The 14496-nt window shown below is 36.9% G+C and overlaps 1 protein-coding gene across 2 annotated transcripts in view; it reads right to left on the bottom strand.

The window, feature by feature from the left end:
• Positions 1–922: 922 nt before the first annotated feature.
• XPOT (exportin for tRNA) overlaps positions 923–14496 on the bottom strand; it is a 43537-nt gene continuing 29963 nt past the window's right edge. For both annotated transcript variants that reach the window (XM_079773636.1, XM_079773637.1), the window contains exons 19-25: positions 14220–14409; positions 13552–13668; positions 13264–13379; positions 12551–12598; positions 7902–7973; positions 6101–6157; positions 923–1538 (exon numbers count right to left, since the gene is read on the bottom strand). In XM_079773636.1, coding sequence (XP_079629762.1) covers positions 1512–1538; positions 6101–6157; positions 7902–7973; positions 12551–12598; positions 13264–13379; positions 13552–13668; positions 14220–14409 — 627 coding nt within the window. In that variant the 3' untranslated portion in view covers positions 923–1511. The remainder of the gene's footprint in view (positions 1539–6100; positions 6158–7901; positions 7974–12550; positions 12599–13263; positions 13380–13551; positions 13669–14219; positions 14410–14496) is intronic.

Here is a 14496-nt window from a genome sequence, read left to right as displayed (position 1 = left end):
TGGCAGAACTGTCATTTGAACCTACTTATATGAATTGTTATCTGGATCCTAAGCCTGTGCTCTTGACCACTATGCTATGCTACTCATTAGCACACTTTGAACAATTAGTATTATTGCAATAGGTGCAATATTCTCTCCCACATTACAAGGAGACTTATAAACAAAGCACTCAGCTTTTAATCATCTATTTTTAAAAACATCCTTATTGAAGTATAATATACATTCTATTGATCTAGTTTTACAATTCAGTCAACTTAGTTCAGTATGTTTATTCTATAACATAAGGAAAATGTTTAAAATCACTTCTGGAATTAACCCCAGAAAAAGGTCTATGTGCACAATTTAGAATACAATTTTAGGGAATTTATAGACCACTGAAGCTCATCCACGAAATCCCTAGGGACCATATTGGGCAAAGGTTAAAAAAAAAAAAAAAATCCACAGAAACACCCAACCCTCCCCTAAATCTTACTTAGACTTACTATAGTAATTCTGCTACTCAGAGTTGTCCCTCTTTTCTTAATTTTCCAATACTACTGCTATTGTTTTTCCTCTTGCCTTCTTGCAGTCATGAATAAAAATGGGAGAAGACAGGGGAAGGTATTTCTTCTACTAAATGGGCAGCAACTACCGTAGTTACAAGCACCAAACACATAGGTATATTGTGCCCTACGTAGATCCAATAAAAAGAGGTAGAAAAAATTGGATTTTTAATTCTATCAACAGAATCACACAGGCTTTTTCTAGGGCATTTAAAAAAAGATTCTATTTAACATAACTAAGTTGCATATAGCCTTTTAGGAACAGAATAAAATAAACCATCTGTAAGCTCATATGTGCAATCCTTTAAATGGGAAATCACAGAAAGATAAAATGAGAAAATAAGGCTAAAGTGTTTATAATAATTCCAAAAAAGACTGGGTAGATTCACTATGTAAAATTTATTTTATTTTTTTTATAAAAAAATGTATAACACCGGTACCTACTCTTAAATCAGTTAATTTATGAAACCATTCTTTTTTGTAGAATACTTATTGGCATCGAAACATTTTAAAGAAATGTAATGGCTATCTACAAAAAATTAGTTTTGATCTGTTGTATCCCACTTCCATACTTTAAGTCTGCACAGATAAAAGAAAATTTAAAATTTCAAACATTTTATATTCCGCAATTTAAAAAAGTACAGTTTTCCTGCTATGGTCTTTAAAGGACTTAAAGTTTCAAGTAAAGATAAAATGGTACTAGAATAACTATGCTGTATCTTTTAACAGCTTTTTATATAGAACAATTTGAATCGGCATGCAAGCAACTTCTCTTGTTGTTACATACCCGTATTTAGGGAAAATTACACACATTTTACAGAAAATCCCAATACATATACTGCAATAAGCTCAGGGCCAAGTTAAAAAGACCAGTGTGAATGGCACACAAAACTGCTTCTTTATAAATTATTAACTGGAATTTCTGATCATAAATCCTGATCATGAAGTAGGCACAGGGAGATCCAGTTCTTAGGGCCTTGCTCTCTGGAAGAACACCTGCAAATAAAGTATTGGTACAGTCAGTATTGATGTCCGAAAATACCACCTTTCACTTGAAGAATGGCTCTAAGTTGCTGAGTGCTGGTTACTCTTTTGTAAAATTCAGTAGATACTGCCCTGGCCAGTGTGGCTCAGTTGATTGAGCATCATCCATGCACTAAACGGTCGCTGGTTTAATTCCCAGTCAAGGCATATACCCAGCATGCAGGCTCGATCCCTGGTAAGGGTGTCTACAGGAGGCAACCAATCGATATTTCTGTCTCACATCGATGTTTCCCTCTCTCTCAAATCAATAAAAAACGTATTTAAAAATTCAGTAGATACTTAAAACATTTCACATAAATTCACACATAATATAAGAACTTTGTCTTTTGGACAATTTGATAAAGTCTATAGATAACTTATGGTGACAATATTAAGTTGGGAAACTACTTGAAATAAAGTATTACACTAATGCTATGAGAGTCAAGTGATCAGAGGAAAACATGCTTTTGATACATTTTGCTGACTGGCACTATCAAAATTAATGCTGAGAAATTAAATCTTGAGGAAGAAACAAGTCAAAGCTACAGATAGCAGTTGTTATCCCTTAAGGAATTTATTATTTATTTGATTATTAAAAAGTACAGGAAGCTCAGACAGTTAGAGTGTTGTCCTGATAGGCCCAGGTTACAGGTTCAAACCCCAGTCAGGGCACATACAAGAATCAACCAATGAATGCATAGATAAAATGGAACAACAAATCGATGTTTCTCTCTCCCCTGCCCCTTTAAAATCAATAAAAAAAAACTAAAAAAAAAAAAAACTTTTAGCCCAGGTAGTGTGGCTCAGTGTTTGAGCATCAACCTATGAACCAGGAGGTCATGGTTTGATTCCTGGTCAGGGCACATGCCCGGGGTTGCAGGCTTGATCCCCAGTAGGGGTGTGCAGGAGGCAGCCGATCAATGATTCTCTCTCATTACTGATGTTTCTCTCTCATCCTCTCTGAAATCAATAAAAATATATTTTAAAAATATATATTAAAAAACACTGAATGCCAAACTAAGAAACATGAAACAGCAGACTTTGAAAGTTATGAATTAGGGGAATGAATTTCAGGGGTCTGTTCAGTGTTGTCAAGTAGACCTGCTTGGCGAGAACAGGGAAGGGCGATCAGTGAGATAACAAGCCTATCCCAGATAGCAAGGAAGGGACAGCAAGTGAGTGAGGAGGAAGAATCTGCAAAGAATCTGAGGATCCATCAGGCATGAAGGGAGTAGGCATGAAAGAAGGAACTTCATTTTTTCAAACTAGAAGAATGCTACCAATGACTTAATGCTATCAATATAGAGAAGTTGGACTTGGGAGAAAGACATTTTATGAATGCTGTTTGGAATAAATTATATGTTTGGAGCAAAAACCTGCTACAATGTACATATATCTGCTGTTACAGACCCCTTTAATAGTAATAATTTTTTTGAATCCTTTAATGCAGTTTGATTCATCAGTTACTTAATAGGTTATCTTCACAGGCACTTTGCTTTTATGGGGAAATGGGAGTGGGAGGATTCGTGATGATAAACAGTAATTCTCAACATTCTTCTCACAAATCCTTTTGTCAGTTTAAGCTGACAAACTACTACTACTACTGGGGGAAAACTGGCAAGGGAAGAGTTTAGAACCAAAGTCAAAGGATAGGATACTTAAACTCTGCAAAGCCCCTTGACTTATAAATCCTCTTGAATGCCTTGGGCAAAAGAACCAGGTAGCCATTCATTAAATTACCTGCTACCAAAACATTTAGCATAGTGCTTTGTCCTCAGATTTGAAGGTAATAAATAAAAAATAAAGAACAGTTCCTCCTCCAGCCCAGGAGCTCCTCATGGGCAGGGAAAGTTACTCATATTGGTATTTGCAGCAGTTGGCATAGTACCTGTTATATAAAAAGCAGTCAGGAAGTACTGAAGGACTACTTAGGTGAAAGCAAGATAGTGCTGCCTCAAGAATTTAATTATAAACATAATACCAAATAAACATTTGGCACTTCTTCCCAATTTGGAGGGTTTTTAAAAATTCAGTGATTATACAAATGTATAAAGAGCCTTGCTGGCCAAATCTGAGGACTCTACTTTTTGTCTGTTTTACAATTCAAGTTTCAAGACAGGATACAACCAAGTAACTCATACTTCTGTTTTTATATTTTTAGATACTTCCTTTCAACTCAATATGGGCAATTGTTCTTAAACATTACTTGTTCCTATTTCATTACATCATGAAACTGTAAAAGAAAACTGGCATTTTCATACCAAATGCTCAGGCACATACACATTCAGTGTTCTTTCCCAACTCTCTATGATCTTATGTTCAGTTGAAAGGGGTTTCACAGAAGACTCTAAAAGTATAACATCCATAACTATAGATTTTTAGAAGCATGTTTTAGAGCAAAGAGATCCCAAAATAATAGTTGTTCAAACTACAGCCTGAGTCCTGGCTGGTGTGGCTCAGTTGGTTGGAGAGTCATCCTGTGCACAAAAGGGTGGCGCGTTCAATTCCCAGTTGGGGAGCAGACAGTACGGGAGGCAACCGATGGATGTTTCTGTCTGTCTCTGTCTCTTCTCTCTCTCTAATCAATGAAAACATATCCTTGGGTGAGGATTAAAAAAACAAAACAAAACAAACTACAGTATCCTATCTACATAAAAGGCTAATATAAAAGGCTAATATGCTAAGTGTCCGACCGTCCGGGTAATGACGTCAAGTAGCAACACCTGGCTTCCTCTCCCTAGTGACTAGCCTCCTTGCAGTTTCTTCAACCCAGGAACTCGGACTTGCTTTATAGCCAGGTGTAAACACTTTACATTATAACTAAATGTCTATGAAGCGTGCCTCATCTCATTTGATCCTCACAGAAGTCCTGGAGTAGGTAGATAGGAGACTTGGTGGAATCCTATTTTATTTTCATTAGCCGGAAAAAACGGAGATTTAGAAAGCTTAGAAACTTGACCCGACTGAAAAGAAATGGTGGACCTTGAAAATGACTTCAGGTTTTCTCACTGCACAGAATATAGTCAAACACTGCTATAGTTAATTATTTTACCCTTTGTTCTCCCTGCATGATCTACAATAATAATGTGCTTTGTGTTGATATTTACTGCTGTGTTGCTGACAATTACCTGAAAGGGAAGTTGGGATGCTTCACTGGGCTGAAAAAAGTTTAGCTACATCAGAAAGCAGGTCTAATTAAGCAAGTTTGTTCTATATCTATAAAAGGCTAAGTTGACTCGTGCATGTGTGATACATATAAAGCGCTTGCTGGCGCCAATCGCACGTTTGTGTTTCGATCTGTCATCGTCAATTGTGAATTTGGTTGTTTTTGTTGACATTCTGAAGCTGAAAGAAAGCGGCGGCGTCGCAGGGAAGTAACAATAGTGATTAAGTATGATCATAATAGTGATCCAGGTAGATATAATTAACCCCGTGTAACCAAAGTTGCCGTCATATTCAGAAACGAAGATGGTGGACCTCCTTTTGAAAGGGATTTGCTCATTCATTGCAAACCAGATCCCAATAATCTGAATGCCACTAAATGAAACAAATCAGTATCCTGTTTCCTACATTAGATGCAATGATGTATCCTATTCTCTTCCCACATGGTGAAAAAGGCTGGGGAACGGATATTGCATTAAGACTCAGAGACGATAGTGTGAGTGTTAATGCAATAATACTAGATTGAACGGATGATGCTGAAAAGGAAAAATTTCCCATCAAATTTCTTAAAGTATTACTCCTTTGGGAATGCCATGTCATAAATTAGAATCGAAAGTAGGTGCAATCATCATGCCACAGAGAAATCTTAATGGTAAATGGGGGTCTTTGTAATGGTACTAGATTTATTATCAAAAGATTGCGACCTTACATAATCAAAGCTGAAGTATTAACCCTTTGCACTCGCTTTTTTCTCAATTCCTTTATTCTACTCGGGATTTAATTTTTTAAATACCCCAGATTTTACAAAGTGCGGCAATAGAATAAAAAACTGGAGTTTCTTTTCATACAAACTTATTTATTTGGATTTTTTATATTTCAAATTATTGATACATTCAAAGAGTAATTTTAATCTCGATGCTAACCGTGTCGAGTCTCACTCGACATCCGAGTGCAAAAGGTTAACAGGATTTGCGGAGGAGAGGTTGTTCTGATTCCAAGGATTGATTTGTTCCCGTCTGACACTGGCCTCAGTGTTAGAATAAGTTTAATCAATTTATCAGTCATTATTTTTATCAATGTAGTTTTTATATCATGTTTTTATTCTTTTTATATCATGTCTTTGTTGTTAATGTTATTGTTTATTTATTAATCAATTTATATATTATTTTCATATTCATTTTACTAATTGTCTTTCATCTCCAACACTTCTATTATAGAGAAAGGACGAAGAGCGGTATTAAAATATTTCTTCTAATTAATTTCCTTTCAATGTGCATGAATTCGTGCACTGGGCCACTAGTAATATATATTCTCTCTTGGCTCTGAAACATTTCCTAATTATATGAAGATAGGTAAGTTTTTCAAATACCTACCTTTAAGTAGTTTTTAAAAACTTTAGCATCAGGCTGCTGAAGAGCTTGACAAAACTCCTGGGGAGCCAGGAAGGGAGGAAAGAAGAGAATCAATCTATTTGTATTAAATTCATAATAATATAAATCCACAGCACTGTTTTAAAATTGTGATTGAAAACATAAAACTGACCATCTTAAGCATTTTTATGTGTACAGTATAGCAGTGTTAACTATATGCACAATGCAACTCCCCACACACCCCAGCCCCTGGCCACCACCATTCTACTTTCTGCTTTAAGAGTATGACTACTTTAGATACTTCAATATAATTAGAATTTTGTAGTACTTGTCTTTCTGTGACTGGCTTACTTCATTTAGCATAACTTCAAAGGTTTGTCCAAGTTGTAGCATATTACAGCATTTCTCTTTTTTAAGGCTGAATAATAATCCATTGTGTATACATACCACACTCTGTTATCCATTTACCTATGAATGGACATTTGCACTGCTTCAAATCTATAATATTTGTAACTTAACAAAATTAACCTGAACAGTTCCTCACCAAAAATGTTTATACAGTATTCTCAAATCTAATACTTGTCAGACAGGCTGCTTTCATTTTGAGAATAAGGCTCTCCTACCTAAATGATAAAAACTACACTGATATGGCCATTCTTACCTAGTTAGTAACTGAGCAAAGCCAGACCAAATCCTTATGCTTCATAATCAAATTATTAGATAGAAATATAATTTTGTTTCAGTCAGCAATCTGGAGAATATTAGCTACTCAAAATCAAATGACATATTTCTATATTTATGAGCATTAAGATCATGAGTAACTAGTAATTTATTGTTTTAATAAAATATTAGCTTACAATAACTGAGAAAATTCATTAATATCTATAAAGTTAAAGATGATGTGTTATAGAGACCATAAATTCATTAAAAATGAGTTGGATGATTACTCTTATGTGAGATCTATCTGATTTTTCACTCAATTTTTTTCAATGCCTCATAAAATAGCATTACAAATCACTGTTAATGAAGAAACAATTCTTGGAATCTACACAAGAGATTCTAACTAGTTTTAATCAAAACTTTGACACCTTATCAGATCTATGTGCTGTAGCACAAGCAGTTTGGATAACTATATGCCAAAAAAATAACTAAATGCCATTAAAAATTATTCTGTAATAGTGCAAAAGTGACTTAGCTTTCCAGCCCCTTACCTCAAAATATAGTTTCAGATTTACGAAGTAAGCACATATAAAATGAACTACCTGGCATAAACCTTCAGAACAGATTCGTGGGCCATGGTCCCCTTTGGACTCCTTTTAGAATGATTTTTAACACATGGGATTACAAAAGAAACTAATAATGAATTATGGTTATAAAAAAATTTTTTTACATGTGGTAGAATAAAACAAACTCAGTAATAAGGTCTAGTGGCATATCTTACCTCTTAATTTCAAACTACTAATGAGTGTAAATAATATTTTGAGATCTTTGAAACTAGTGATAAAGAAAATATCTGTGGTTACTTATTGGTGACGGAGTCACGGCAATGCGAATACTACTGTGATTTGTCACCTACACAATGACAGATCAAATTTCTATTAAAGGTTAGTGAAAATAAAAATACAATTTTTCCTATTCAATTTCAGAGCCTCCTCCCTCTCCCAAGTTTGGACTCTTGCTATCCTATACACAGTAAAACATCAACTTGAATGCAGTTTGGCTTTCTTGGATCAAAATTTAGTTTGAATTATAGTCATATTTCTTTAATTAAATTAAGAGGAAAATCTGCTAGGGCAGCTCTTACTTGAATTATTTCTGGAGCTACTTGCAAGGAAGGTAGGTATTCTTGTTGAAGATACTGAACACATTCTGGACCCTGAAAATGAAAAGATGGTTATAACTAAATTATTTTCTTCCTTGATATCAGTAATGCTTTAAAAGAAATTGGAGCAACATATGTATACTTTAAACACAATACAGTACTGTGATTAAGAAGAGACTCTGAAACCAGAGTCTGCTTTGTTTTGAAGACTGGCTCTGGCAAATTTCTGGTAACTTGGGCAAGTTACTTAACTTCTCTGAGCCTCAGTTCCCCATCTAAAAAAATGGAGTTATTGGGAGGGTTGGATGAGTTTAGAAATGTAAAGCTTTTGAAGAGCACTTAGTATTTACTACAAAACACTAAGTGTTATGTAGTGCTAAAAATTAAACAAATATTCTTTTAAATTCAGGAGGTCATAATGTCTTCTATGAACTGAAAGGAAAGAGCAAACAGAAGTGCCCCTGTTCAATTCACCACTGGGTGGACTATAGGGCAGCACCACAGCAATGACTATCTTTAGAAACTAAAATACAAGCAAGAAAGATCAAAATGATAGGCGAGGAGGTAATATAAATAAAAACACAACTTCCTTTTTCTGCTCACAAAATAGGGAAAAGGAATTTAGTAGCCAGATGAGGCAACCAAGACCCAGAAATATAGGATTATTTGCCCAGTCTGCTGATTAAAACTGTACTAAAAAGCAGGTCCCCTGACTTCTAAAACCATTGCTCTATACTGCTATCTTCTAGTACTTCTAGGTGCTAAAAACTGTAACAGTTTTCTGGGGCATTTTGGGATTAAGTTTGGTGAAGGGAAGAGAGAAAATTTCCACAAACTAGCCCCTGACTCGCCCACCGCTTCTTAGACACTATAAAGAAACTTACGATACTATTTGAAAGCAGTTACCCTATAGCAATGTGTTTCTGAGAGAGAGGCCTCAAGAAAATGTAATAAATCCAATAGTAAAAAAAGCTAATTTCACTTTTAAATGTGAATCTGACTAAAGGTTTTAATATGCAGATGACTTCAACCTGGTCCAACTGAAAGTAACAGTTATCAAAATTAAATCAATCCATCTCTCCTCAATACACCTCTCCCTGCATTATCACCTCATTTCTTGTTTAGTATTACTGTTCCTGAATCAAAGGATTTCTCTATGTTTCTTCTTCTACCTTGATTCCTGGGCCCTCTAACCAATGGACCTAGGTCACAATTTAGTCTTCAAAGGAAGGCCTTTCTTAATTGAGAGGAGGTAATGTTTCACTGTGAAAGTTTCTCAGATCCCTTCAACTTTCCTTCTCACTTTTTTCTTTAGTCTATTCTCTCTAAACTTAACTTTTCATGCACTGCTCATCATCTCATACAACCCCACTGTTATCACTTAAAAATAGAGCATACTTGTTTTACCTTTTAAATCAGGAAAAGTAAACTTCTACCTTAAGAGGAAGTCAGTCAAGTGAATAAATGAAAAAAATAAAACAAAGCAAAACGTTTTCAAATATAATATTCCATTTGATTCAATTCTGTGTGTCTAAACGAGAGCTTCTAAGGACAAGATAAATACTTCTGAACTGTAAATACCACACTTACTGTTTTTTTGTCATTCCTCATCCTGATTCTCTAGCATCCAATAATGTTCAACCCATGTGCTCTTTTGTGACTCTCTTCCCTTAGCTTTCACAACTTTGGCTCTACTTCTAGTTTCCCCTAACTCTTGCTTTAGCCAAGGTTCTTTCTGTCCTGGTCTTAGAAAGTCTCACTTCATCTTGACTATTACACACTTGGAACTCCAAAATCAGTATTTAGTCCTAACTGGTTCAGACCATATTCCAAACTGTTCTCTGAACATTATTTTCTGACTTAGCTACCCTAAATTATAACCCAACCTTTCACACGTAGAGCACACCTAGTCGCACACCTAGTCCCATTTCAGCTTTTATCTATTACTTCTGCCTTCATACTTTAGTTAAACATGTTAACACTATTTTCTACAAAATCTACCATGCGATGTATACACTGCTTAACTTTGCCCAGAATGCCAGCTCCTCCTATCAGTCCAATGAATCTATATTTAAGGTCAGAAAAAAATTTAAAAATTGCCTCTTTCTAACGGCTTTCTTAGATTGCTCTCAGAGGCCAAGTTGCTCCTTCTTCTTTAGTTCCATAATATTACATTATATCTATATAATATGTGTGTGTGTGTGTGTGTGTGTGCGCGCGCGTGTATTTAAAGAACTTACTTAACCCATCCCATTAAGCTATTATGCGTGGGTCGCTCCCGATTCTAAGATCTACAAATAAGGGAGAATTTTTTTAAATAAAAATTTTATTATTTTATTACTAGAGGCCTGGTGCACGAAATTCGTGCACTGGGGTGTGTGTGTGTGTGTGTGTATGGGGTCCCCTCTCACAGTCCAGGAGTCGTCAGGGGATGTCCTACTGACAGCTTAGGCCTGCTCCCTGCAGGAGGCCTCCCTCTGCAGGAGGCAATCTGGCTGATCAGGGAAGGTGCCACCCCCATCACCCTGCTGCCACTGCTGGCCGCCGCAGCCCCCAAGGTGTTTTCATCAACAGACTCCAGTCACCTTCACCACGAAAAAATGACAACTTTCTTTAGGCATTTTCAAGATGTCTCTTTCATAGGATATGACATTTCTTTCTTTCTTTTTTTTATCCTCACCTGAGGATATTTTTCCATTGATTTTTAGAGAGTGTGGAAGAGAGAGGGAAAGACAGAGAAAAACATCAATGTGAGAGGGACACTGCGATTGGTTGCCTCCTGCATGAGCCCTGACCTGGGCCCTGGCCAGGGAGGAGCCTGCAACCCAGGTACATGCCCTTGACCAGAACTGAACCCGGACCCTGAGGTCAGCAGGCCAAGGCTCTATCCACTGAGCAAAACCAGCTAGGGCAGGATATGACATTTCTTAGCCCTCCAGCAGTGGACCTTCGTTTTTCCCTCCAGGAGTGAGGTGGAAAAACCCTAGATCACCTTCTTGTATTCTTATTAGGCAAGTTACCAGAACACTGCAAGTGGCATACCAGGAGCTTAGCCAATGAGCAGTCAGAAAAGGTGTTTCCTCTGCAGCTCATGTGCAGAGGCAGGACTGCTGGTGAGGGACTGCCCTCAGCCGCGAGCGGGCCCTCTCCGTCTCCCTCTCTCTCCCTCTGGTCCACTCTCTCTAAAAAGCAGTGAAAAAATATCCTCTGGTGAGTATTAAAAAACAAAACAAAACAAAATACAGAATAACAGGCCTCCTCCTTGGAGATGCTGAATATGTAGGCTGAAAGAGAGAATTCTTGGCTCTGTGAAGATCCATACATGAATTTTATTAACAATATTTGGAAAATTAGCCTAAGCCACACCAATGATTCAAGTTTGTGCTTTTCTGTGTTCCAGGGAAGAATCAAATGATCTTTTGTTTTATTGTGTCAAAACAAAATTTTGCATGTGTTAAATACATAATTCTTATTCAAATACATAATAGCAGATGCAAAAGTTCTGTTTAACTCAGTGAAGGGACTGGCAGGATGATAATGCTGTTCAAAGGAGATTGCCAAAGATGAAAGCCTGAAGTAAAACTGCTAAATTAGATACAATCTGGCTAATGTCCTATAGGACAATAAAATCATCACTTTTTGAATTGGTGTGTCTTCTAGACAGAAATTAGTTACATCTTTAAAAGCCTAAAAATTCTTTTCATCTTCTCACTTTGCTGATCATTATATGTAACTTTCCAGGGCTGTAAAATGTCAAAATATATGGAACTTATTTAATTGTAAATAGTGTGTCAGAGTTATGTGTTTCATAGAAAAGGAAATGATCATTCTGTGGGCCTCTAATGCCCCAATTATACTGAAAAGATTTGCTGTCAACGTTTTACTCTGGGCCTGCGATTGGCCTCGGAGGCTGTGGGCGGGTCCGCCCTTGCCTCTCAGGGCCGGCGATTGGCCACGGAGGCTGCAAGCAGGCCGCCATCTCCTCTCCGGGCCTGCGCTTGGCCGCGGAGGCTGTGGGCCGGCCCTCCGGTCCCTCAGAGGCCCTCCACGGCCAGGCCATGCTGCCTGCTCTCAGCGGCAGCGCCCCCCAGGACTAGGGGACTCTGGCGAGGATGAGGGGACTGGGCAGAGTGACGGTTAATTTGCATATTACCCTTTTATTAGATAGGATTTTATTTATTTTATTGACAAAGGTAAAGGGAGAAACATCAATTTGAGAGCATAACATCAATTAGCTGCCTCCTGCACAGCCCACATGGGGGGAATCAAGCCTGCAACCCCAGCATGTGCCTTGACCAGAACCGAACCGTGCTCTCCTGGTTTATGGATCAACACTCAACCACTGAATCACACTGGCTGGGAGAAAGCTCTTTCTTTTATGAAAGTTCATTAATTTCAGTTCTGCCTGAACTGAGGGGATGTGCAGGAGGCAGCCGATCAATGATTCTCTCTCATCATTGATGTTTCTATCTCTCTTTCCCTCTCCTGTCCCCTCTCTGAAAATTAATAAAATCATTAGGAAAAAAAGAAAAAAGATACAGGTTTAAAAAAAAAAAAGTCAAACACAATTAAAACCATAACAATATATACATGTAAGATGAAAATGAACAAGCATGGGGTCCAAAGCTTACCCGCTTGAGATGAATTGTTTTCAGTGTCACTGCACACTCAGATAAAGCCTGTATAAACAAGTTTAAGAATTTAATATAGTTAATTCTTGGTTACTGATCCAACTTCTCTTTTTACTTTCCTGACCACTACTCATTACCCTTTAAAGAAAGAATGAAGGCAGGAAAGGATGGAATAAGTAGGTTGAATAGAAAATATAAAAACACAAAAATGCTGTCTCAATGTAGTGAATTATAATTATGAAATCTAGCTTTTACTTGGCTGTGGGGAAGTGAGTAAAAGGCAACTGCTTGACACTAAGCATACTGAAAATGAGATTTGGGGAAACCATCATTCAAGGAAGAGAAAGTTAGTCTTAATAGTGAGAAAAAAACATTAAGCACCAGTTTTAGAATGAAAGCAGTAGTAGGAAACGAATAAAACTTTAAAGACTACTGGTAGTATGGGCCCTGTCATGGTCCTAGAAAGAGTTTTGGTTATTAAAGTTGTAGGAGCTGGGTTTTATACAGTCAATTTTAGCATTGGGATTTAGTAAGAATCCACAAAAGTTTCAGAGGTATCATCAATCTCTTAAAAGTGAATCCTAATTTGAAATTACTAAATTAGAAGAAAAAAGCAATGAAACCTAATAAACTCAACATGGCATTGAAGAAACAATTTTGAGTTAAAACACATAAGATCCACACAAGGTAAACAAAGATTCCTGGATGCTTACCAATACTGTTTGTGCATCTGCCAGGTCAAAGGTTTGTTTTAAAGGTGCTAGGAAACACGCAGGGACAATGTGCTTATAAACAAAATCAGCAAATCCCACTGGTCCATCTTTACCACCTGTCAAGACAATTCAAATTTTCATCTTGTATAAAAAGAAAGTCAATTATAATTTATCATTGGGGGAAATCAACTCCCCGCTCCTGTCTATTGTGAGGGCTAGGGTTCCATTTCATCTCTGAGAGTCTTAGGAAACAGGCTAGGGAATAAAGCTTTAAAAAAATCATCTTACCCCAGAGTTCTACCAACTTGGAGAGGATGATAAAGCATGTTTTCTGTGCAATTGGATCAGGATATTCGACTGCTCCTTGAATCACAGTAACTAGAATTCGTTCTACATTCTCTGCACCTGAAAAGGAAAAGAAAACCTTGACTTTAAGAACTGGAAAGGCAACCTGAAGCTCTCATTCCATATACAGTAACCATACAAAAGCATTTACAGAGTTGATAAGATCCCGCAATTTTTATTAACTGTACTCAATTTTAAGCATAAAATGTTGAAAAATCACTATTCCCTTGTCATCTTACCCACTGGATTTCCTATATTGCAAAATTATCTATACTTATCTATACAGTCCTATTTTTAATTTGAAAATGGCAAATTGATCAGCAAGACTCAATTGTCAAGTCAATTCTGGCAGTAACCACCATGCTGTTTATAATACCAAAGAACCAATTAAAGAATACTACTTTAGGAAAAAGGGAACTGAATACCAGTTAGTTTTAAGGCCCTCAACTTGAAAGTAATTCCCTCCTTGAAATAATGAGCAGTCATCCTAGGGGTTTATATACAACACACTCCAAAGGTTTAGTGTCTACTTTAACTAGCTCTTGCTCACATAGATGCATAACTATGACAAAGACATCAGCAGACAATTTAGGCATCACACACATCCCCACCTTGATTTGCTATGACTTCGCTCATTCCACTGCCTGTGACTGTTTGCAGGAAAGCAAAGTAACTCCTCCGCAACATTTGCTTCTCTAAAGCAGCAGACTGGTCATTTTCTTCTGCTGGTCGAAGCAACACTTCAAAAATTGCATGAAGTAGAGGCATGAACATTTGTTGTAAAAATGGAGATACCTGTATCTGAACATAAGAAATATTACTACTACTTCAGAAACGAGTAAGAAAATTATGAAGCTTAATAATAATCCTGTATTGCATATTTGAAAA

The sequence above is a fragment of the Cnephaeus nilssonii genome (genome assembly GCF_951640355.1).
Source record: "Cnephaeus nilssonii genome assembly, chromosome: 6".
NCBI classification, from domain to species: domain Eukaryota; kingdom Metazoa; phylum Chordata; class Mammalia; order Chiroptera; family Vespertilionidae; genus Cnephaeus; species Cnephaeus nilssonii.
Note: the sequence above shows the minus strand (reverse complement) of the source record. Positions and strands in the feature narration are given on the sequence as shown.